The sequence below is a fragment of the Poecilia reticulata genome, chromosome 7 (genome assembly GCF_904066995.2).
Source record: "Poecilia reticulata chromosome 7, P_reticulata-male-v2, whole genome shotgun sequence".
Lineage (NCBI taxonomy): Eukaryota > Metazoa > Chordata > Actinopteri > Cyprinodontiformes > Poeciliidae > Poecilia > Poecilia reticulata.
The window spans coordinates 7,567,079-7,591,129 of record NC_088836.1 but is presented as its reverse complement, the minus strand read 5'-3'; the positions used below and the strand labels follow the sequence as shown (position 1 = coordinate 7,591,129).

General features: G+C 37.4%; 2 protein-coding genes across 6 annotated transcripts in view; one reads left to right on the top strand and one right to left on the bottom strand.

The window, feature by feature from the left end:
- Positions 1 to 129: 129 nt before the first annotated feature.
- Positions 130 to 3,239, bottom strand: bcas2 (BCAS2 pre-mRNA processing factor). Of its 2 annotated transcripts, none has more exons than XM_081608757.1 (7): positions 3,135 to 3,239; positions 1,535 to 1,627; positions 1,364 to 1,434; positions 1,061 to 1,222; positions 932 to 982; positions 758 to 838; positions 130 to 660 (listed from the first exon to the last, which is right to left on the bottom strand). In XM_081608757.1, the coding sequence occupies exons 1-7, from the start codon at positions 3,222 to 3,224 to the stop codon at positions 534 to 536; spliced, it is 675 nt and encodes a 224-aa protein (XP_081464883.1). In that variant the 5' UTR covers positions 3,225 to 3,239; the 3' UTR covers positions 130 to 533. The 2 variants fall into 2 exon arrangements, with proteins under 2 accessions (XP_081464883.1, XP_008411353.2); XM_008413131.3 differs by lacking the exon at positions 3,135 to 3,239 and adding an exon at positions 2,418 to 3,012.
- Positions 3,240 to 6,162: 2,923 nt separating this feature from the next.
- Positions 6,163 to 24,051, top strand: part of trim33 (tripartite motif containing 33) — a 35,140-nt gene continuing 17,251 nt past the window's right edge. For all 4 annotated transcript variants that reach the window (XM_008413027.3, XM_017305933.2, XM_008413026.3 and 1 more), the window contains exons 1-10: positions 6,163 to 6,832; positions 13,717 to 13,835; positions 13,954 to 14,107; positions 16,165 to 16,297; positions 19,588 to 19,704; positions 19,842 to 19,956; positions 21,210 to 21,356; positions 21,704 to 21,821; positions 22,041 to 22,354; positions 23,091 to 23,282. In XM_008413027.3, the coding sequence (XP_008411249.1) occupies positions 6,208 to 6,832; positions 13,717 to 13,835; positions 13,954 to 14,107; positions 16,165 to 16,297; positions 19,588 to 19,704; positions 19,842 to 19,956; positions 21,210 to 21,356; positions 21,704 to 21,821; positions 22,041 to 22,354; positions 23,091 to 23,282 (2,034 nt within the window). In that variant the 5' untranslated portion in view covers positions 6,163 to 6,207. The remainder of the gene's footprint in view (positions 6,833 to 13,716; positions 13,836 to 13,953; positions 14,108 to 16,164; positions 16,298 to 19,587; positions 19,705 to 19,841; positions 19,957 to 21,209; positions 21,357 to 21,703; positions 21,822 to 22,040; positions 22,355 to 23,090; positions 23,283 to 24,051) is intronic.

The following is a 24,051-nucleotide window of genomic DNA, read 5'->3' as shown; positions in this document are numbered from 1 at the left end:
TTGGAGCTACACCATCAGCCCACCTAAAATCAAAACATTTTAACTGTAGGCAACATTCATAACCATGATGAGTGTAGATTAAAACTGAGTATGAAGCTCTTGGACAATTGGAAAACTGTAGACACCAGCTCAAAAGGATAGGTAAGAATTCATTTTATTACAAAGATTTATTTTTAAAAAAGCATCAATTGACAATGATGTAAAACTACACTTAATGCAATCTTTAACAGACTTACACTATGTACATTTTTTACTAGCACATCTCTTGACTGAAAGGCATCTATTAAAGTCCTGCGGTAAAGCAAGAGAAAAAGCTGCCACCAGTGTATCAGAAACATAAAAAGAAACATCTTTTAAAGCCAGAACACCCACTGAGACTCTGTTCTCTCAGCGGGTGTCTGAAACTGCTCCACTGTTTCTACCAATCCAAGTCACATCTGTGGTTTTGTATCAACTTCTTTATGCTCAGATTACTCCCAGTCTGAAACCAAAGGGAGTCCATCTTAGTCAGAAACCATTGAGAGTCCAGTTCTCTAGAAGTCCTGTCTGATATTCTCCTTGTTCTCGTCCCCCTGCTGCTGTCGGAGCTGACCGACTTCGTTCTCCAACTGAACGATGGCCCGCTCGATTTCGTAGTTCTTACTGACCAGTGACACCCAACTACGGATGGAAATGCACATATGTTAAGACACAGAAGAGTACTGTGAGGTCTCATCTTCGCACCGTGACAAACATGCAAGCGTTCTCATTAACATACTTGGACTCTAGCTCGCGTAGTTTGGCTCCAGCTGCCAACTGGTCGTTCTTGCGCTGCCAGTTCAAATCTTGAATTTGCTTCCTGTAGAAGTTAAGCACATTATCTATGAAAATGTATTTATAATTTTTTTAAAGGACTTTGGGCAATCAAATACCACCATCCTGCTGTCTTTACCTGAACTTGTGAAGCTCTTTCTGAGCCATCTCAATCATGAAGGCCAAGTTGCTGAGAAAGGAGGATGAGGACAGTCAGCCATTTTCAAATAGTGAACAGCCTTTGAAAGAAAAGGCTGATGCCTCTCACCCGTTGTAGACTTTCCATGCGTTGGTTCCGTACTGCGACATGAGCTCCAGGTTCTCGATCCGGACTGCCTGGTGCTCCAACTGGGCCATAGAGTTGTTCACACACTCCTGCCACGCCGTTATGTCGTTCTTCTGTCCTGACGTGGGCGCCGGAAGCTCATATCTCCACAAAGAGTGACAACAAAAGTTTTAAGTGTATGCTAATAAATGTGTGCACTTAAACTGAACATTTCTGTATTGGTGGGTTAGCATAAAAAGAAAAAACACTCAAAAAAACAGTGTTTCTGCATTGACCAGGTTTTACCTCTTCATGCTCAGGAGCTCCATGGGCTGCCGAGCTGCTAACCGTTCAAATTCGTTCCTCATAATTTCTGTCTGATGAGCAAAAAGATGAGAAACATTGAGATGCTGTTAATTTTCTGCCACTGCCTAAACTGATAAAATCAACCAGAGGTTGTCTTAATGGATTCCTCACCTCAAAAGTTGAGAAGTCGGGCGTAGGCAGGTAGCTCAGGTAGTTCTTCGTAGGCCGGTATCTTCTTGTCTCTTCCTCAACCAGCGCCGCAGCCTAAAGGAATGAACGGGATTAATGTTTGACAGATTTCCAAAAATTTCAGTCTTTTCAAAGAAATTATGCTTCCTTTTAAATAAGTCAGGATGGGTTTATGCTCTAAACAAAATATGGTCACTTCATCTCATTCTGATATTATCATTCTCGGATAATCTCAGAATGATTTTCTGACGATTTCAGATAATCATTCTCATTTTGGCACAAAATCATTATCAGATAATGAGATTTCAACTGCTCAGTTCTGCCTATTTTGAACTCTTTTTGGAATGAGTTGTTTTAGGACTCTGGCCCCCTTTTATGCAAATAAGCTTCAGTTTTTAGACTGTTTCTAAAACCAGTAGAGACCCAAATGGAGGTACAAAATCATGCAAAAATACATTTTGTATAGAACTAATTGCCCTCTAGGAATTAGTTCTTTATGTGGGTGAAGTGGCATAACACTGATTATGGTTGATATTCAAGAATTGACTCATTCCCATTTTATAAATGGGAAGCTCTTACTGCTCAACATAAATAGTAAGTCATTAGAACATGAACGTATACAATTACAAGCATTATTCTTAAGCTCTAGCTACAAACTATACCCTTGCTCTGCGAGAACAAGACACCACAAAGTCTATCAAGACCTTATTTTATTAGTTTCCAAGCATACTAAGCCTGTGTCGCTACAGACAATTTAAACAAATTGCAGAACTGCTAAAGGCTACACCGAGGTGTTCTGCTGCTTCATATCCATGCAGCATAGCCAGCTAACACGTTTCTGTTAGCACATAATGTTTTTACTCACCGCTTCTCTAACACCTGGAGCATCGTAACCCTGGTCAAAGTACGGCAAAGCGTCCACAAAAACTTCACCTGCTACTGAAGCCGTTCCGGCCATTTTCAATTTGTTTAATTATCGTTTTATTTGAAGGTTCACTTCTTTTAAACGCTAAACGGACTAGGTAAGTCCAACTATAAGCTTTTCCGGAAGAGAATATTTACATCCTGTTGTACAAGTTGTAGTTACTGCCGCCTATTGGATTGGAGGATGACTGCTCAAACTACTTTTTTTTTGCAGCAACAGTGAAGATGCAATCCCACTGAGAAAAATAACCAAAAACTGAATTCTCTTGAAATACCATCTTCGTCAGACAATATTACCCTTCTATGTTCTAGTTCATTCTCTTTTTTCCACATGTTAAGCATTTTGGGCTTAACATGTACAGAAGCTGGTTGCCTACATGTACCAGGGTAGATTTGCTTTACAGAATTTATATCTCAGCCGTCTTTATTGTGTATTTGACTTTATTAAATCAAGGCTGTATCCAGCATCAAACTAGGTCACATTGCTGTAATAGTAGCCTATGTTTGTATGACCTTCAACCATTCGGATTATTTGTGTGTCAGTGCATTGGTGAGTACTTATAATTGTGTTTGTGTTGAGTGGGTGTGTGCAACGTAGTAGTTGCACAGTTGTTAATTAAAGTAGCTAGAATGGTGTCGGACTTGCAGCACACAGCACCCAAGAGCAGCAAAGGATATGTGGACTCGATTCTGGAAGACTGCAGCAGCCCCCAGCAGATAGACAGGCTTCCCCCAAGGGCAGAGCCATAGCACAGAGGTAGGTTAACAGTGAAGCACAGGAGCAGCAGACCCAAGGCCAAACAGCCTACCCAGTTTTCAATGGAGAATGGTTGCCTAAATTGTCTCTGTGTCTCTTGCAGGGAAAGGTATGTTTCAATCCCACTGAGAAAATCACCAACTAACTCCATTCTATTTGTAAGATCAGCTTCACCAAACCACTATTACCCTTCTACCCTTTTTGTTCTGCTTTATTCTGTTATCTTCTGATTCAGATAGATTGGCTGTACTGATTTTGTTGCGTCTTATCGGCGTAAACCGTGATGAACTTCTCTTTTGAAACTTTTTGGTATAAGGCACAGCCCTTAGATGGTTCCAAACTGTCGAAAACAGTTTTTCTTATCACCTTGGGAAGTATTCCTCTACGTTGTCCACCTTCTCTTCTTGTATATCATCCCTTTGGAGACCATTCTTAAAAAGCATTACATGGCCTTTCTCTGTTTTGCTGTTGAAGTCCAAATTTATTGTATATTCCAGCCAACGCCCACACTGCTATTCAAACCTGTCTTATTGATGATCAAACATGATTAGATAAACTTTAATTTAAACAAACGCTAATTAGAATCAATGTATTTGGACAATTCGACCTCCTAGATTCATATTATCAGCTCTTTAAATGTAATGAACAGATTTACAATGTGTAAAGTCAAGCTTTTTAGCTCTGTCAGATCAATAAAATTACTAGTAAATTATAATCCTAATTAATTTGCTTTTTTTAACATTCCTTAAATCAAAATAACAATTCCAATAATTTTTCACACCTTAAATGAAAAAAATAAATGCATTAAAATTTTGAGAATGTCAATCTGTGTAAATTTCATCACATTCGAGATTTTAAGAATAAATAGAAAACATTGAACAGGAGGGTATTTTGTATTTTCTTTGGGTAGTTTAGGTGGAGTCCATATGTGAGCCCAAAAAGGAGCATAGAGCTGACAGTCAGCTGAACAATTCACTAATTACATGACACATCAAACTATTCCAAGTGATGTGATATTGTTTTTCAAATTTTGGTCAAAATAGTGCAATGATGCAGACCATCTAAAAAAAACTAAAAGGTTATTTCCTGTTCTGATGGGCCTTAGATTATGTCATGCTATGACAACTCAATTGACCTTTTTATGTGAAAGTTACATCATTTCCTTTGCTTTGGCAAGTACGCCATGTTCGCTGCTTGGCCACCCCTTCCAAAGCGTGCTCAAGAACTCAGGATTTTGATAACTTTTAAAGCCCCATCCCTTATCTGTATAACATAGGCGTAACTAGCTGAAGGACTGGTGTGGACATGTAGTGAAACCACCAATATTTCCTGCACCTTTTTTTCTTTATGTGCCTTCATCGATTTGTGTACAGTAACTCAGCAGCAGCTGCACACTGTGTTCAAAGCATTAACAGCCAGTTAATGCCTTTTAAAATTCCTTTGTAAAACATAAATGGCAAGTCCTCTCAGTGATCTAGTGGATTGGACATCATGTGACTTACTGTGCGCGGCAGTGCGCCACATGACCTGTTGCTTTGCATTGAGTCAGGAATATCTATGAGGGGCCGTTTAGGGCAAATTCTATGTTTTGTCTCTCACAGACTTCTCACAGACTATATATATATATATATATATATATATATATATATATATATATATATATATATATATATATATATATATATATATATATATATATATATATATATATATATATATATATATATATATATACTTGCAACCTTCGTGCTGCAAGGCAACAGCTCTACCAAGCTCTACCAACTGCGCCACTGTGCAGCCATATGGCCAAACAGCCTACCCAGTTGGTAGAGCTGTTGCCTTGGTAGAGCTGTTGCCTTGCAGCACGAAGGTTCTGGGTTCGATTCCCGGCCCTGGTCTTTCTACATGGAGTTTGCATGTTCTCCCTGTGCATGCGTGGGTTTTCTCCGGGTTCTCCGGTTTCCTCCCACAGTCCAAAAATATGACTGTTAGGTTAATTGGCCTTTCCAAATTGCCCCTAGGTGTGACTGTGTGTGTGTGTGTGTGCATGGTTGTTTGTCCTGTGTGTCTCTGTGTTGCCCTGTGACAGACTGGCGACCTGTCCAGGGTGTACCCCGCCTCTCACCCGGAACGTTAGCTGGAGATGGGCACCAGCAACCCTCCTGACCCCACTGAGGGACAAGGGTGAAAGAAAATGGATGGATGGATATATATATATATATATATATATATATATATATATATATATATATATATATATATATATATATATATATATATAAAACGCTGTGTGATTTATATATATATAAATCAATCATCAATTGAATTTCTGAGGAAAATTTCAATTGGTTGGCAAAGGGACAGTTGTGAAATCAGAATCACATAATTGACAAATACAAAGTTTGTACTGACAAGGACTTATTTGGTTTACACAGAAGTAAATTAGATTACTTCCATTTTAACATATTTATATTTCACAGTATGTTTAATACCTGCTAGAAGGTTATTTTCGAAAGGTACTATTAATCTGACAAGCCTGATCAGGACGTTTATCCTAATTTATTGAATAACGCTGTATGGCATTCACATTTAAGTTTGTGGCATTATTTTTAGCACTAAAAGAAAGAAAAGGCCTTCCAGTAACTGTGGGTGCATCAATTGAATTTATGGGGAAAATTCAATTTCTTCAGAAATTAAGAAATTGATTTCAAAATGTCACCCAGCAAGCCATTTTTTTTATAACTAATTCGTTTTTTTGTTTTGTTTTGTTTTTTTAAAATTACAACAGACGATTTCTGACTTGATGTGGTTTTATTTTCTAATTACCATTTCTTTTTTTTTTCTTCTTTTTTTGTATTGATAAAATTTATATCTCTCTTGAGCCGTTTCGCTCGACGTCACAACAGACGTCGTCATGCGTGCCCCCGGTTCGAGAACTTACGCAGGACGTGCAGCGGTTGTAAGAGGAAGGAAGATGGCGGATAACAAAGGCGAGGAGGAGATGGAACCGTCAGCTAATGCGGACCCAGTGCCTTCAGGGCAAGCCGAGAAGCAGTCTAGCACAGAAAGCGAAGACAAAGTAATAGCTATAGAAGCGGATTCGAAGGGAGATGCAGAAACCGAGTCCCCTACGGACGCTAACGAAGAGCTCAATACCAGCAGTGAAGGAGTGGACGATAGCATTGGCGGGGCAACCGAGGCTACTGCTGCTACGTCTGCTGCCGCCGCTGTTGTTGCGGCAGGGGAAGCTGACGGTAACGCTAGCAACGCCGCTAGCCCCACCGAGACCAGCAACAGCAACCCAGAACCGTCGGCAGGAACAGTTGACGCTGTTCCTGCCGCGGATGCTCCTGTTGGCGAAAACACAATTGAAACATCTCCAGCTCCGCCAGCCCCAGCGGCGGCGGCAACGCCGGTGTCCACTCCCATTAATTTACTGGATACGTGCGCTGTGTGTAAACAAAGTCTCCAGACTCGAGACTGTGAACCAAAACTTCTGCCCTGCCTACACTCGTTTTGCCTGAAATGCATCCCGCAGCCGGACAGACAGATAAGCGTACAGGTGCCTGGTCCACACGGTCAAACGGATACGCATATAGGTGAGTGTTGCTGGTTTAAGGATCTACGTGTTAGCCAGGCCTGTAGGGAACTTTAAGCTGCGGAGGATTTGGAGAATGACATCTGTTTCAAATGGTGCTTTCTGTTAGATTGCGCGTCAGATATTCTCACCTTCCCATTGAAAAGATTTTGCTACTTTATTTTTTGCTATGGCTGATTTTAATTTAATCAATGATTAAAACAAATCCAACGATGTGCCGTCAAAACACATCAAATTTTAGATTGATTGTATTGTAATAAACTGTGGCAAATGTCATGGTCATTAGTAATATTTTTTTCCCTTCCTTGCTTTGGTGCAGTGACTCCAAATAGTTGGTTAGATCACACAACTCGAGCATTATCAGGCAACAGGTGTAGAAACGGGTAAATCTGTTTCTAAATTCTAAATCTATGTACATATAAATGTTGGATTCGTTGTTAAATAATCTATTTGGAATGACTGGTTTTTACAGCTTCTGTACGCATATTTCTAAGAACTGTCTAGACCTCAAAAAATGCATTCAGGCTCCCTGTGCATGTATTATTTTTGGTGATGGTTATCTGATCCCCAAGTAAAGCTTCTGAAGGTAGAGAGGTACAGTCCATGGGCCAGAGACCTAAATTTCACATTTTGGTCCGTTTCAGGGTGGCAAAGTCTATCCGTGTTTTTTGAAAATATACATGTCTCTAGTTAATATTTTGGTATGATAGCCCTTCCAAAATGGTAGCTGAATCATGAGCTCATGAAGTTAACAACCCCTTTGGACAAATTCTGTTTTTTGAGACTGGTGCATGTCCTGTTTAGTTTCATGGTATTTGCATTGTCACAAGTCTATAATATAGTGTTTGGTATCATAGTAAAGGGGTTACTCTTGGCTTTCATTTAAACCAGGTTTTTCCCATCCTGAGCTCCCAGTATGTAGCCCACGATGACCACATAGAAACATGGCAGCATGGTAGGCTCTGTGGGGGATTACACCTTCACTAAATGACAAATTCTGATGTAAAAATAAATAAATAAATAAAAGATTATTTGCAAATGATTAGATTACTATTGACAGTATAACTGAGATTATTGCATTTCTGCCAACAGATGATGACGACCTTAGGCATACCGGTCCCTACTATATTATGCTTGCTGATGTTATTGATTTCAGTCTCACCCAAAAATGAGTTTGTTAAAAAAATAAATCTATAAGATGAACTAGTACGGGGATCAACTCATCACAATATTACAGCTAGGAATACCAAATGTCAGGTGGAAGCAACCTTTTAAATACATTTTTTTGTTGTTGAAATGGAAATGGTCATCTCAAACAACAGATGGCTTGTAGTTGGGAGTATTCAGCTGGAACTTTATACTCCCAACTACTGGGAGTATAAAGTCCAGCCAGTAATTGGATTGAATACTCATTTTTTGGTGTCTGTTTACCATCAGCCCAAAGCAGAAAGGCAAAAAACCCTCTTTATTATTGGTATTACTAAGCCTGTTACAATAGCAAATTTTTCTGGATAATAAATTGTCCCAGAAGTTTTTAGTGATGATGTTGTTTTGAGACCATTTTCAAGTAATGTAATGGCAATGGCATAATAACGCAAGAAGACATTCTCAAAGATCAAGACACCTTAAATTCTAATGAACATTTAACATTGGAACTGGAAGATACTTTAAATATCCAAAATAAAATAAACAAAACAACTGAAACTACAAATAAAATGAATTATGAATTCTCTGTGCACAAAATTGTATCTCAAAAAGGGTTGGTTGCTCCTGACTGAAGACTTTTGGTAACACTTTATTTGAAGGGGGTGAATAAGACTGTCATGACACTTTATTATAAACATGACATAACATCTGTCATGAACATGAATAAGCCTTCATGAATATGTATGACTATTGTCATAAAGCGTCATTCGGTATCATTACTGTTTAAACTTTACCTTTAATAACATAAAGTTACCTAACTTTTAAAGTGCAATCAGTAATACTTTTAGAACAAATTTATATCAGTAATGATTTCTTGGTTAATGTCAAGTTGTCGTAACAAAGACATTTTGAATAATGTCAACTTTGTATTAAAAGTGTCATAATTTACCGAATGACGCTTTATGACAACAGTCATAAATATTCATGAAGGCTTATTCATGTTCATGACAGGTGTCATGTTTATGAAAGTGTCATGACAACCCCCTTCAAATAAAGTGTTACCAGACTTTTATCATCCAGTTTCTGGTAGAGAGAGAAAACAGAGAGACAATAAATCATGCAGTTGGAAATTATTCAGCTCGTTTCAATGATGCAGTTAATTGATTTATTGCTTGTTGCGCATGGCCTAATTAGTATATCATGATGGTAGCATTGAGCAGTACTCTTCATATCTTATGTTTTGCTTCTGTTGTCCAGCCATGGTATCAGTATTACAGCTTTAGTTCTTTTTTCTATGCAGTGCAAAGTAATTTGCTGAGAGATGCAGCAGTCAATAAGTCATTCTTTGGAATCAGCCAATTTTCCCTGTATTGATTTTGTGATGTACAAGACAAATGGTAAAAAAAATAAAATAAATGTAAAAAATTTGCCCAGTTTAAATGCAGAAAAACATCCACCATTTTCAGCTTATGCTAACACATCTACCATTGATGTGTAAGTTGGTCTTTTGTTTTAAATAATATATTCAAAACTACCACCACTCAAATATCCTGCAAGAAATTTTGCCTGAAAAATTCAGATTGTTGCTTTTCTACATTTATGACCCAGTGTTTCTACAGATTTGAGCTGATGCACAGATCAAACTATGAGGCGGGTGCGTTGTTGGAAAGCATGACTGCTGTTTGGCTAAAGTCCAAAGAGTCAGCCAGCAGAAGTTCAGCTGGTGCACCATCGGAAGTGTTTAGGAGTCTTGTGTTTGTTATTTCTGCCTAAATGTAATGCTTTTTCAACCAAGAGTAAAATTTTATATATTTTTTTACATTAAATTAGTGAATTCACTCTCATGAATTGTACATCAATTCAACTATTTTAATCCCAACCTTCAATGTGTGTTTTAAGTGTTGATTTTGTTGTACTGTTAACACAGTAACTCATATCTGAAGTTTAAAAAAAAAAATGCAGTCACTGACATACTGATGCTGATTAGAGCTGGCATATAATAGGAAAAAAAAACCTAATCTATCTTTTACCTTTTCGTATTTTTTACAAAGAGGTAAAAAATACTTTATAGTTGGGAGTATAAAGTCCCAACTGAATACCCCCAACTCTACAAGCCATCTGTTGTTTGAGATGACTATTCCCATTTGTCTTTCATCTCATGGGTTGCGATTTCTGAACTGCATTTTGCCTTTTTGAATTTAAATAACATTGTTTTTATAAGAGGGGATCTAGCTGAAATGATCACATTTGGCTTTACAAATCATCTAAACTTGTTATATTGAGAAAATATGTTAGTCTTTCCCTTTTAAACAGAAATGGTTTTGTAAATCAGCATCTCTGAGCTGTTAGTTTTACTTGATTTCAGAAAAAACGCTAAATGTTACTCATCTACAGAGATGAAATTGACTCGCATATATATATATTTTTTTGCAGCCCTCCATCTCATTCCAGTCTTTTATAAGTAATATCAGTAAATTGGTTATTGAATTTTCCTGAGGGAAATAGTCAATCATTCAATAGTAGGTTATTTAGTAACCGGGTTTAGAGCATTTATTAACCTGACTTGACATAATGGATTACAGGTTGTTCTGTCCTTTCCTGGGTCAGAGCTTTTAGCAACTTATTGATTCATTTACACCTAGATCATCTGGTTAGTGACACATTAACAGAATTTGTAGTAATTACAAAACACAATGACGACGTTGTCCATTTTGAGGTTGAGACTGTTTACTTTCAGATTGCATGGATTGTTAATTTCTATTTCATCTTTCATGTTTTTTCAGGCAGAAAAGAACCAAAGATTATTCCTGTTTGATCCAGGTCACTTGAGAGCAGAATGTAAATTTGTTAGGCAGCTGACATTATAATTGTTAGTTATACTTAATTTGAACTGGTGAGGAAAGGTCAAGAACCAATAATTTCTCATATCCTTACCTAATGTAAAAAAACAAACGAGCTTAATTTGTTCATTCAGTTTCAGTCTAAATCTATCAAAAATGTTTTTCAATATGGTGAAACAAGCAAAGTTTTCCATTTCTGATTCTTAGATCTTATTCCTATTTGAAATGTATTTATTTATTACTTACTTTATTTATTCATTGTTTTATCAATTACTCTGACAATACATTAATTGGATAAAATTTGTCATGTAACCACTAAAGAAAGCCTTATTTATGCAATATCATAAAGACATTAGTAAATGCAAATATTTCAGTTTACTTTTAAAATGACAAAATAAACATTTATTGCCTAAAATCAAATGACGTAGCATTCCTTTCTTGAATTTGAACTGGGTGAAGCTACAGCTATGCTATTTGCAGAGTTTTGGGTAAAATATATTTACAGACAAAGGTCGTCTATTGCCTCACCGCTCAAACTCCATAGAACTGAATAGAGACGGAGCAGTGCGGTCTCCAGTCATCACCATGTGACAATTACCTCAGACCGGGTTGCAGGTCTCCAACCACAGAGCGTAACTTAACACCTGGTGAGGAAGAGTGAACCGGGGAAACGCAGGTATAGAAGCCAAACATGACAGCTGCAGTCTGGGAGTGCTTTGCATTCAAACTGAATGACCGCAGTGAACCACGGAACCTGTGGAGCCGCTGTGTGTAAACCAGCAGCAACTAAACAATACATACAACCAGCATATCTGCACCTAAAATGCACCGATGATGGTTTGTTTGCTTGGGGACCATCATATTGACGATCACTAAGGTGCAGTGGCGGTTTCTGGTATGTGCAACATGGGCAACCGCCCAGGGCAGTATCTTCTGGGGGGGTTGGCCTCTGCCATCTATTGGGTTTGAATGTGAACAGTGACTAATGCAAACCTCTTCCCCAAACTTCCCTCCCAATTTTTTATATTGAATAGGTCCTCCAGTTCCATTTCTAAATGTTCTTTTGAAATTAGTTTATTGACCTCTGACAGGTGTGTTTGCATTGTTAGACAATTTTTATGCTATTAGTTGACAATGGTCTCAAAATAACAATATTATTGTATATCACAATAATTTCTGGGACAATTAATCGCCCGGCAAAATTTGTTATTGTGACAGGCTTATGTGGTTCTTATTACAGTTTCATTGTTTTTGGTTGTCATGTTTTATTTTGGATATTTAAAATATATACCAGTTCAGTTTTGTTCTTTTCAAAGTTAAAGTTTGTTTCTCTTTGAGAGAGTGAACTTGCATTATTATGCGATTAACAATATACTGCTTGAAAATGGACTCAAAATGGCAATATTATTGTTTATTGCCATGGATATTTGGACAATTTATTATCGATTATTAAATTAGTTGGCGATTATTTCAGTAAGCAGTTCATCACAATTAATCCGATTAATCGTGTCAGTCCTAATGAGATGTTGATTGAAAAACAAAAATATAAAGTTGGACAAATCAATTAATTAATCAGTGCTTTAGTTGTGTGTGGTAATGTTGCAGTTCTGTCCCTTTTTTATGTGCTATGTAAAAGAAAAAAAGAAAAAATATAGCTTCGTTGAACACTAACGAGCCCATGGCAGCTTATTTCATGCTTTTCCGAAATGGGTTTTAATAAAAGCCTAAGCTAAAATGTGTGGTCGCCATGTTGTTTTAGTTAAATGAAAAGTGGCCAGGAATACCAAAACAACGACGAACTGCAATATCCGTCATCTCTGGAAGACCCTAATGGGTCATCTCTTATGGCCTGCAGCTTTTCCTTATGCCGGTTATGGCATCTAAAACAAACGCCACCAGGACACAACCTCAGTTCCCCCAATTTAATCCAACAAACTATTTCTAGTGTGTGTGTATTCTATTTATTTTAATTAAAGTAAACACAACCCACATCCTATTTGGAGAAAATGATTTTGTGCAACATTTTCAAATATGATGGAGAGGGGTCCCATATGGGTGGCACATATGTGTTTATTTACACATATGTGCATGTTTGTGTATAGGGTGGGGGGTTAAGCCTAAACCCAGTCCAGCTGCTTCCACCACTAACCACACATGGGGACCCATGCAGCTGGCTCTCACACAAACCGGCTGTGTGCTGATCAAGCCAGTGTAAGCCAGTTCAAACTGGCCAGAACTAGTTCTTACCACAGACGGCCAGCCGTTTTTTTCCCCCTTTTTTTTCAGAAGGTTTGGGGGGTTGGGGTGGTGATTTATTGGTTTAGGAGGTAGAGTAGGAGCAAAATATCTCTTTTGCATTATTTTTAAAATGCCTGCAATTTATCTTGCTCAGATGAAATTGGGTGGCAAAGTTAAAACGCTAAACTAATTATTCGTTGGCGCCAGTAACTGCAGCTCAGATTCCTCTAATTTCTCTAATTTCATTAAGGAAGTTGAATAAAACAATTAAGCGAAGCAGACATTGTTTTTTTTTCTTTTTCATGGGCTGCGTGATTTAATATTCTAATAAAAATGCCAAGGGATGATGAGATAGAATTTTTGGGAAATCGAAGTTAAATCGATTAGCTCCCATGAATAAGCGGGCCTTCCCCACTGCACCAAGAGTTTTCATTAAAAGCAGTTCAACAAACGGAAATTATGGAAATCCAGAAAAAAAGTCAGCTGAAGGGTTCCTTTGTTTGAAGCAGCGCCGATTGAATTAACTCTGGTTATTGGTTTCCTTGCGGTTCTGCCTGTCGGCTGCTTTGCTTTAAAAATTTTGTCAATAAATCTTAGTGGGTGAATGAATATGAGCAACAGTCCTTTGATCTTTAACCCCATGTTTTCTCTTTCTTTCTAGTAAATGTCATGCGGTGCTCGGTTTGCCACCAGGACTACAAGCAAAGTGACATTATCGACAATTACTTTGTCAAAGACACAACGGAAGCTTCCAGCACATCTGATGAAAAAGCTGCACAGGTATTGCAAACAGTCGCTTTTGCCCAACCTGAATGCTTCAGTTCTTTTCAGCTCTTTTCCGAACAAGCTGTAACGCTTATTTGCGTTTTTCTGTTTGTGTTACTTCTGTGTTTCTAAGGTGTGCACAAGCTGTGAAGACAACGCTGGGACTGTAGGCTTTTGTGTGGAGTGTGGAGAATGGTTGTGTAAAACCTGTGTGGAGGCCCATCAGAGAGTGAAAATTACCAAAGACCACAAAATCCGTACAAAGGAAGATGCCGATGCTGCGTCCGGTAGGAACACTTAAGAGTTAGAAGCTAAACTCCCCAAAGCCAGAGACAGAAAATGTTTTGGGTAGTATTTATTGGACACTACAAATAATGTCATGGTTATTACAGAGTGGATTATCATAAAAACCCTCAAGGGTTGAACCATAATTTGATTTTGTTTATTTTTTCCCGGATGGACTCTTGGTTTGATGACTGAGCCTATAAGATCATGGTTTTTATAAAATGTAATATATGTTGATACTGTTTTCAACTTTGACTTTAAAGAACACCTAAAGACTTAAAATCATTGTATCTTTGATTATTTTTGCAAACAGTTATGCTCAAAATTATTCATACCACAGACACATTTAGATTTTAAGCAATATTTTCTATTGATGACCATGTTTGTTCTGTCGTCACGTCAATATTGTGAGAAAAGACGCTAAACTGCCATGAAAATAGGGTTCGACAATATAGATTTAAAGTTTTATCACAATACTTGTGATAAAACTTGGGGAATTTTTTTTCTTTTGCGTTCCCTCGCAAAACTTTTTGCGTTCCCTCACAATAATCAACTGATCAGTACTATTAAAGCAGTACTTTCTGCTTTAATACAAGCTTATAAGGTTTTTCTATGGACTATTGAGTTATTATCGCGGAGTAATAAGTCATTTTATTGTGTCTCTCTTGTGTTTGTCTGAATGGTTTAAAGGGCTGCTTTCAGTGCCGTTCCATCTTAGCCTTAACGGACATAAACATGCAGTAAATAAATCGATTTTCAATCAGTTTTTTGCACCAAAGCGTTGATAATAATAAACACATTTTATTATTATAAAACACAGCAAACTAATGGTGGTAGAGGGCAGCACCGGGTTAACTTGGGGAATCTCATCTGTCCGTGTATCAATCAACTCCAAACCTATTCTTTGTTCTGTCACAATTATCGATTTATTTAATTTTGATTATCATGCTCCAAACTTAGCGAGGACTGACCACCCCACTCACCCGCTTCCTCATACACACAGAGCCAGCAGCCAGTAACCTTCCCATTCATACTTTATGACAGTCACGCCCACATCGACACGCCCACCACCAGGTGTCAAAGCCGCTGCTCCTGTCATATCAATAATTACTTATTTCATTCGTATGGCTCTTACAGAGCCTCAGTGAACACGTTTATTAACTCTTTGGTGCAGAAAACTGATTGAAAATCGATTTATTTACTGCATGTTTATGTCTGTTAAGGCTCAGATGGAACGGCACTGAAAGCAGCCCTTTAAACCATTCAGACAAACACAACAGAGACACAATAAGATGACTGATTATCCCGCAATAGTAACTCAGAAATAGTCCATGGAAAAACCTTACATAAGCTTGTATTAAAACAGAAAGTACGGCGGCCACCGTAAAAAAGGCTTACAGTATTCAATTATGCCGCATGAACTGATCAGTTGATTATTGCGAGGGAACGCAAAAGAAAAAAAATTCCCCATGTTCCCTGGAGGGCTCCGTACTATTGTGATGACGACAATTGACAATAAGAACAATTTATTACTGTTACTTTAAGTAACTAAAAGGCTTTGGCTGTATAACACAGCACTTGCAACCACACAAAAACTCTTGAAAAACATCATACCTGTATTTCTTTAGGACAACAGTCACATGAAGAAGTGATTTGTGTCACTATACTACAGCACACAGTAATGCATGTAATCATATCAAGTTTATTGGCTTTTTGATGCTCTCGTTGAACAAAAGGTGGACAAAATAGTAAAATAACCCTCCCGACAATACGGACAGTTTTGTGGGTTTTAAACAACAATAATTGGAATTTATTGAGACAACAAATTAAAATTTTTGTCATAAGTAACGTATCACGATAAATGATAAACATGCTCACCCCTACGCAAATGACGCAGCAAACAAAACGGTTGTCCATGTTATTCATTTTTTTGTGTTCCTTCTATGCCATGTCTGGTTTGGTCCAATCAGGTGACGCGTGTAGCAGCTGTTCAAAATTTGTGTTTTTTTTTTTTTTGTTTCTTTTGTTATTAAATGTCTTCCTTCCATTGTTTCAACAGATTCTGTCAACACAACAGGACAGAGGCCAGTTTTCTGTCCCATCCACAGGCAGGAACCTCTGAAACTTTTCTGCGAGACATGCGACACTCTAACGTGTCGGGACTGTCAGCTTCTGGAGCACAAGGAGCACAGGTAGGCCAACGCTCTTGCACACATCTGTTTTATAATCTGCTAATAAAGCAGATTTTTTTTTTCCTCCTAATTTGCTTGGGGAAATTATTTGCATTTGTCAGGACGTTCAGACAAAAGCTGTATTTATAAGGCAGCATTAAATATGAGCATTAATTGTTTTTCCAGTTTTTAAAAATTACAGTCCATGACTTGCAATTTGGATTTTCTCAAAAACACTAGTGGAGGTTCAAGTAAGATGCAGCGGCAGCTTAGCATTATATGATGCAGTGAATTACTGTTAGTCTCATCTGTTTCTTCTTGACTTTTCTCATGTTATAAGTAAACTTTTAGCTGCAAATGCTTCCTGTGCTACAAATGAATTGTACTTAACAGAATGTACAACTGCGTATTAGGGCAGTTGTTACAATTCTGCCAAAAAACAAAAAAATATTTTTTTATTAATCTTGACATTTTCTAGAAAAAAACAAGGACATTTCAGAGCTTCAAAAATTGAACATTTGCCAGATAAAACAAGGGAATTTTGAGATTAATCTAAAAAACTTGGAAATTTTCCACTTTTGAAACAGAAAATTTCCAAGTTTTTTTTCTAGAAAATGTACTACTTTCTCTTTTTTTTTCTATCTACATTGGGCCTAAAACGTTGTGAAGCATTCTTACAACAAAAAAGCCGTAAGAGTAAAGTTGATTTTATATTAAAAACAGGAATTGAATCAAGGTTTCCCCAAAAAAACGTGCTAAGTATGGTGGTCGGGCCGTCGAGGCGGTCCATCATGTTTTTGCACTGAAATACATTTTGCACTAAGAAAACAGGAAAAGTAAAAATATTACTGGGCAATTATGTTACGGGAATATATCGCTAGTGAAATGCTATTTAAACCCACAACTACCGTATTTTCCGCACTATAAGGCGTACCTAAAAACCTTCAATTTCCTCAAAAACCAACAGTGCGCCTTATAATTCGGTGCACCTTATATATGGACCAATATTGAGCCACAACAGGTCTAGCAACTACGGTAAGCAGCCGCCGACTTCATTTTCCCCCGTAGAAGAAGTGCGCGGTGCATGCTGGAATAGTTGTCAGAACGCTGGTTTGCTAATAAAGTTTGATAATACATTTAAAGCCGGAGGGTGGCAGAGGGACGGGGGAAGAGAGACGGAGACTGCGGCGGCAGCGTGTCGGTTGGTCTGTGTTACCCAGAAAGCAGTTGGGCACAATATTGCAACACCAACACCGTGAGTGAAACAATGACTGGGGCAGCCTACTATATAAAGTACTGGGGACCACTTCTTTACAAATGTGGATGTGTAATAATAGAGTACGGAACAAATTGGCAACCCAAACTGAAGCGTCTATTCTATGCGCCTTATAATGCGCATAGAATATATGAAAAAAGTTTTAAAATAGGCCATTCATTGAAGGTGCGCCTTATAATGTGGAAAATACGGTAGTCTTAAAAACAGCAAATTGATATTAATTAATTAAAATTAATTTAATTTTAATATTAAAATTAATATAAATTATTTGCACTTCTGTTTAATCCAAATTAAGTCAGCAGCCCCCAGGCCTTCAGGGCCCCATAAATACTAATATTTTACCACAGACCACAGATATATAAATGTAACATTTGTTTATTGAGATGATCAATGCTGCTAAATTTGATTTACATACATAAATATATGTAAACATATAAATTAAAAGATTTAAAACTTTTTAACATTTAAATGTAAGATTTTAAGGGGCTGCCAAGTTTACTTTGTAAAAGTTCAAAGAACAATCTTCATAGCTGGTTTGTTTTGTTACCATAGCAACAATCTGATCCTCTGAGTTTATTAATCTTTGAGTTTGAGCTCTGTTTGTTCACAAATACAAATTAGTAAACTGTAATTATAACTTATTGCTTTTTAGGTTGGCCAATTAAACTACTCCTCTCTCCCAGATTTCACTAAATCGAACACAGAAGCTGTTAGAGATGTTGTTGATTTTAGCAACAAGAGGGGGCCCTAAGTCAAGTTCTGCTCAAGGCCTCATACAGCCTTTGTCTGCCAGTTAAATCACACGGATTTAACTGCTTTATGAAATAAATCCGCTGCAATGCGCGTGGAGATGCACAGCAAATGGGAGATTTAATTTAATGCTTCTAATGTGGCTTTAGTAGCTCTTCCATTTCGTGTCTTGAGTTTTTAAGAAGCGCCACAGTAAGTGTTGCTCAAACTTTATGGGACGAGTTTGCCGATCTTTGTGTGGCCGCGCGCATTAACTCTGGTTGACTAAGTGGACAAGGCATTTGGTATGGTTTGTTGAATCATGCACCCAGAAAAATAATGCTAAAAATAATAATAATATCATATAAAGCCAGCGTGATGCGTGACTACGAGGCGAGCGTGAAAGCTCCTCCGTGACTGAACCTGATGATGAGGTTAGCGCTGGTTTGTTAACCACTAATACACCAGCCAACCACTGGTGTATTAGTGTTGAGATGTAAATGCTGCATATAATTCTTTGTTCACAGAGATAAATCATTCTCACCGCTCCCTTAAAAACTCGCATCTGAAAGCACAACTTCAAGTTTTTCCTGCTGTTCACATAGAGCTGTACAAACAGAGCGATCGCGGTGGGTTTTAAACTCTTATATTCATAAAGAGTTCTCCAAAAAAAACATAATTCCATAATTACTAAAATAATCTTTAGTTGCAGTCCCATTCTTTTACAGTATTAAATGTTGGAAAGTGGATGCATAAGCATTAAATTCCTACGGCATCATGTTTTTCTACCCCATAGAAATGAAAAACGTGCAAATTCACTAGAAAAACCAAGTGTGAAATTGTTGAGAAAATCAAACTTAACTATAGCATTGTTTGTTTCATGGAATCATGAAACCCTCTTAAGTTTTTATTATTATTATTATTATTATTATTATTATTATTTATTTCACTCCTCCCAGAAAATGAATTTATGAATATTTCTCTACAAAACCTTGACTCATTTTTGGACTCACGTCCATATCTGTTTACTCCTGGTAACATGTAACCTTTAAGGCCTGTAAATACTACACAAGTGCTGACAAATGGATTTATTTATGCGACGTTGCTAGAACACATTTTGTTTATCTTACAAACAAGCCAAGTACAGAACTGCTGGAAAAGCCAAGATTGTGGGAAAACATTTTTCTTTTCTCTAAACCCTGAAAGTAAGGATAACTCAGCTCCTGCAGAGTATGTACAGGCCTTCAGAAGTTAATTTAGTTTACTGAACCTGATCGTGACTTGGTTTTGTTCTATCTTCGATCAGGTACCAGTTTCTGGAAGAAGCTTTCCAAAACCATAAAGGAATCATCGAAGCCAACATGGCCAAACTACAGGAAAAAAAGAATTATGTCCATTACTCTGTGTCTCAGTTGCAAAGCAGGTGGGTTCAGGTTTCTCTGTGCTACATCTATTTTACACAATTTCTGAACAATTTTGTGTTTGACTTGTATTTGTATGGAATAAATTTGTGTGTGTTTTGTTTGTTTTTTTTTTGTTGTTTTTTTGTACTTAATACAGGTTAAAAGAACTGGGTGAGACTCATAGAAAAGTGGAACATGAGATCAAGATTGCAGTATTCACTCTTATAAATGAAATCAACAAAAAGGGAAAAGCGTTACTTCAGCAGTTGGAGGTAAGACTGTACTAAAACTTATTTTAAACTTAAGAATCACTAATTCTAAATGCTAAAATCTAAGTAGATTGGAACATAGCTGACACTCTTTATGAGATTTAATGACAGTGCTGCGATAAAAGACTGGGTAAAAATACAAAAGTTTTGCACTTTGAAGGAAGATGCTTTTTGATTTATGTTTGAAGTTAATATTTAATTTACATCTGATATATTTTTTGGAGCTTTTTGTTGTTTTGCTTTTATATATATATATATAAGAACCTTAAACTACAGAGCCCCTTAAGGAACATTGGAGAAAAAAGGAAAAAAAATAACTTTCTCACGCGCACCATATACTATCTTGTGCCCACCATATACACATCACATGCACGAGATCTCCCCCCACCCCCATTTCCCTGCTGTGGTGCAAAAAGCTGTGATGATTACCATTAGTTTTAGCTGTCAAATTGTCAAAGGAGGCTATATCTTACATGTATGGGTGATGTATAAAAGAAAAAGGGACGCAGTGCTTTGATAGTAATTTGTCAACACAACCACAATTAGATAGCAAGAGCAGGAAAAAGTTTTATTTAAATTAAAAACTGTGAGGGAAGTAGGTCAGTCATGCTAACTCGACCTTGACAGTCATGACATCAACAGTGAGGAAAATAAGTATTTGAACTCCCTCCAGTTAACTAAGACATTTTTGTCTTGGTTAATGTCAAGTTGTCATAGGAAAGGCATTTTAAATAATGTTAGCTTTCCATTAAAAGCTTTATTATTTACCGAATGACACATAATGACAACAGTCATAAATACTATTGAAGACTCCTCCATGTTCATGACAGCGTCATGCCAGTCTTATGCACATCCCTTCAAATAAAATGATCTGATCTGGTAATTTTAAGCTTTACTTGTGTTATGTCGCCAAAATCATGCAATACAAAATATGAGTGGCAGAAAACCTGTCTGAATTCTGAATGTCTGAATTTTCATGCTAGCATTGATGCTTTTTTATGTGTTAATATTCAGTTGTCTGTCATTGAATTCCTTCCATATTTTCAACCTGAGCAGCTGAAAATTGTTAATGTTTTTTTTATGGTTTTAGTTCAGATTCATTCTGTTTCTCCTTATTGCAAACCACAAACATTCAAAGGGCCCTCCTTGCATGGCAAGGTGCAATGTGGTTTGGGATCATTTGGGAGGCAACTTTGAGCTTTGTAATTCACTGATTCTTGTCCAGCAATGCTAACCAAATCTCCATGTTTATTCAGAGCGTGAACAAAGAGAGGAGCTTGAGGCTGATGGGTCAGCATAAGGACACCACCCAGCTGGCTCAACAGATCCACCATGTGCTCAACTTCTGCAACTGGGCCATCACTTCAGGCAGCAGCACTGCATTGCTCTATAGCAAGAGGCCGGTATGTTTCTCATAAGACTCGCTTATTCACTCATGGAGCATGCTGACCCAAGTAGTTTCCATCAAAACCATTAGCACACACACACTAATGAATTTTACTTGAAGAAGATCCCAGTTTCTATTAGTTAGCTTGTTAACTTTTTAAGAACACAGAAGTTATGTAAGATGAAGGTTGGCAAGTTGCGCTTAATAACAGTTTATAACCTCTAAGTGGGCATAGAGCAACATACCAGGACCACAACATTAGCTTAGTATTTCCTTTTTAGATGCGCATAAGGTTTTAGTTGGTCTTTTATAGCTATAATAATTAATTTAATAACCTTACTCTGTTTGTGCGATTGGATGTAGATCATGTACCAGCTTCGCCAGCTCTTTAAGGCGAGACTGGAGCCAGCCCCACAGTCCAATGGAGTTGTACGGTTCTTCTGTGACCCAACTTTTTGGGCTAAAAATGTTGTTAATTTAGGTGAGTAAAAAACTCTAAATGTCCCTTTAAAAACTTTTTTTTTTAATTTGTAATTTTTAAAAAATTTTTGTTTTGAGCTATTGCTTTAAAGATTTCTCAAACTTATGTAGAGAAAAAAAAATACTTTCACATCTGTTTTCACAGTGTTTCCCATTTTTAAATGATGGTAAGTGATGGCTCGTTTTGTTCTTTTTTTCTTCTTCTTTTTTTTAATCCTAGGTAATTTGGTCATTGAAAAACCTCCTCCAGTTCCACAACCTCCCGGTGTGATGGTAGGCGGACCGACCATTTCACCGGGCCAAGGTCACCCCGGCAAACATCCAGGGCAGATCAACCTGGCTCAGCTCAGGCTGCAACACATGCAACAGGCTGCGTACGCACAGCAAAAACATCAACATCAACAGCATCAGCAGCAACAGCAACAGCAGCAACAACAGCAGCAGCAGCAGCAGATTCAGCAACAAATGCGGATAGCCTCCCAAATGTCCCACCAGCATCCCAGGCCAGGCGGCCCACCTTTGGTTCAGCAGCAGGTACAGTGAACTTGCCAGTAATGGAAAGTGAATTTGTTTTATGCTATTTGTTAAAATGGTGTCTTTTGTTTGAAGTTATGCATTTGTGGCATTTTATCAGTTTGCCTCCAGTTTTTAGCGGACTGTGATTTCTGATAATTTTATCAATACTGAAATATTCTCTAAACAAGTTTAAACTTAATGTGGTATGCGTACCAATAACATTTATCCAACTTAGAAAATGCCCATTTGTTTTCTGTTCTTTTTACTTCAGGTTTATTCAGATACTTTCCCTCTTAATTTTAATTCACTAGATTGTGAAGATTATGACGGAGGCTATCTCTGCCTCAGATAGAGGCTAAACAGTGCAAACTTCATTTCCAGATGTTATCAAAGTATTTTTATAAGTCTGCCAGGTCAGAAGCTTCTACACACACGGTGACACTGATCAGTTAGAATCTGATAACACTGCCTGTATCAAACAATACCAAGAAAATGGGAAACGTTCATTCAAAGTAAAATGCAGGTTGCATTAAAATAAACAATCTTGAGTTACTAAATCAAAGCTCCCTGAGAGCATGGATAATTGTTTTGTGCTGGCTCCTGCACAGTAGGAAAGAGCAGATGAGCTGCCCACGCAGGCTACAAAGTGAGATTCGGGTGATTGGTTTGTGTGATCGGTGATCACCGATCATCCACTTTTTCACGGAAATTGACCGATTATGATAAATTTTTATTGTGTTTTTTTTCTGACTAGCCTCCAAGGCTCATCAGCATGCAGCAGCTACAAAGAACTGGAGCTATGAATGGTGGGACCAACCCTTCTATGTACCCCTCCTCCCATCATATGCGTCTGGCTGGTCCACCACAAGGCCGGATGCCCACAGCTCAGCCCAGACTTAACGGACAGCAGTATGCCCCTATGATGCAGCCTCAGTTACAAAGACAGGTTGGTATACACACAGGCACACACACATTCGAATTGTGTCAGAATGAGTGTACATGTTCTCTGTTCTGATATTTTATAGATATGACAGATGAGGCTGATCTAAACAGCCAGGAACTCATTTTGGGTGGATTTTACATAAAAATCCACTCGAGACTATATATAACTAAGATTATAGTTATGTATAGTCTTAACTATGCATTGTTAATTCATTCTAATTAAACAATTTGTAGTAACATTAAAGTTTGGTCAATTTGTGTTTGTTTTGTTGTGGTCTGCTGTAGTTCCCTTTTAGATAAAGATAGTCCATAAACTTTAGCTGAAGATTTAATTCAACTTTTTAAGAAATCCTTCCAAGAAGAGTAATTTGTTTAGCTGAAGAAGTGGTAAAATTGAAGATCAAAGATCTTAAATGTACAAAAAAATGAGAAATTTCAAAGCCAAAATGTCAGAAAAACTAGATGCGTAATCTCAAAGTGTGCAGTTCATTAAATACCTGAATAAAGTCAGGCTGATTTTAATCTGTTATCCCTAAATACATCATTCCATGTCTAGTAGTAATGATCCGTATTGTTCTGTAATATTATTACGGAATGATAACTCTGATTAAAATAACACAATTTCACTGTTTTGGCACAAAATAATAATAAAAAAATCTGTTGTTTATATTTTATTTAAAACAAAGTCAGAAGTTAAACTATTATGTGAAAACTAAAATAATAAACTGAATATTCCAGGAACAAGGCTGTTCTCAGAGAGCCTACTAAAAAAC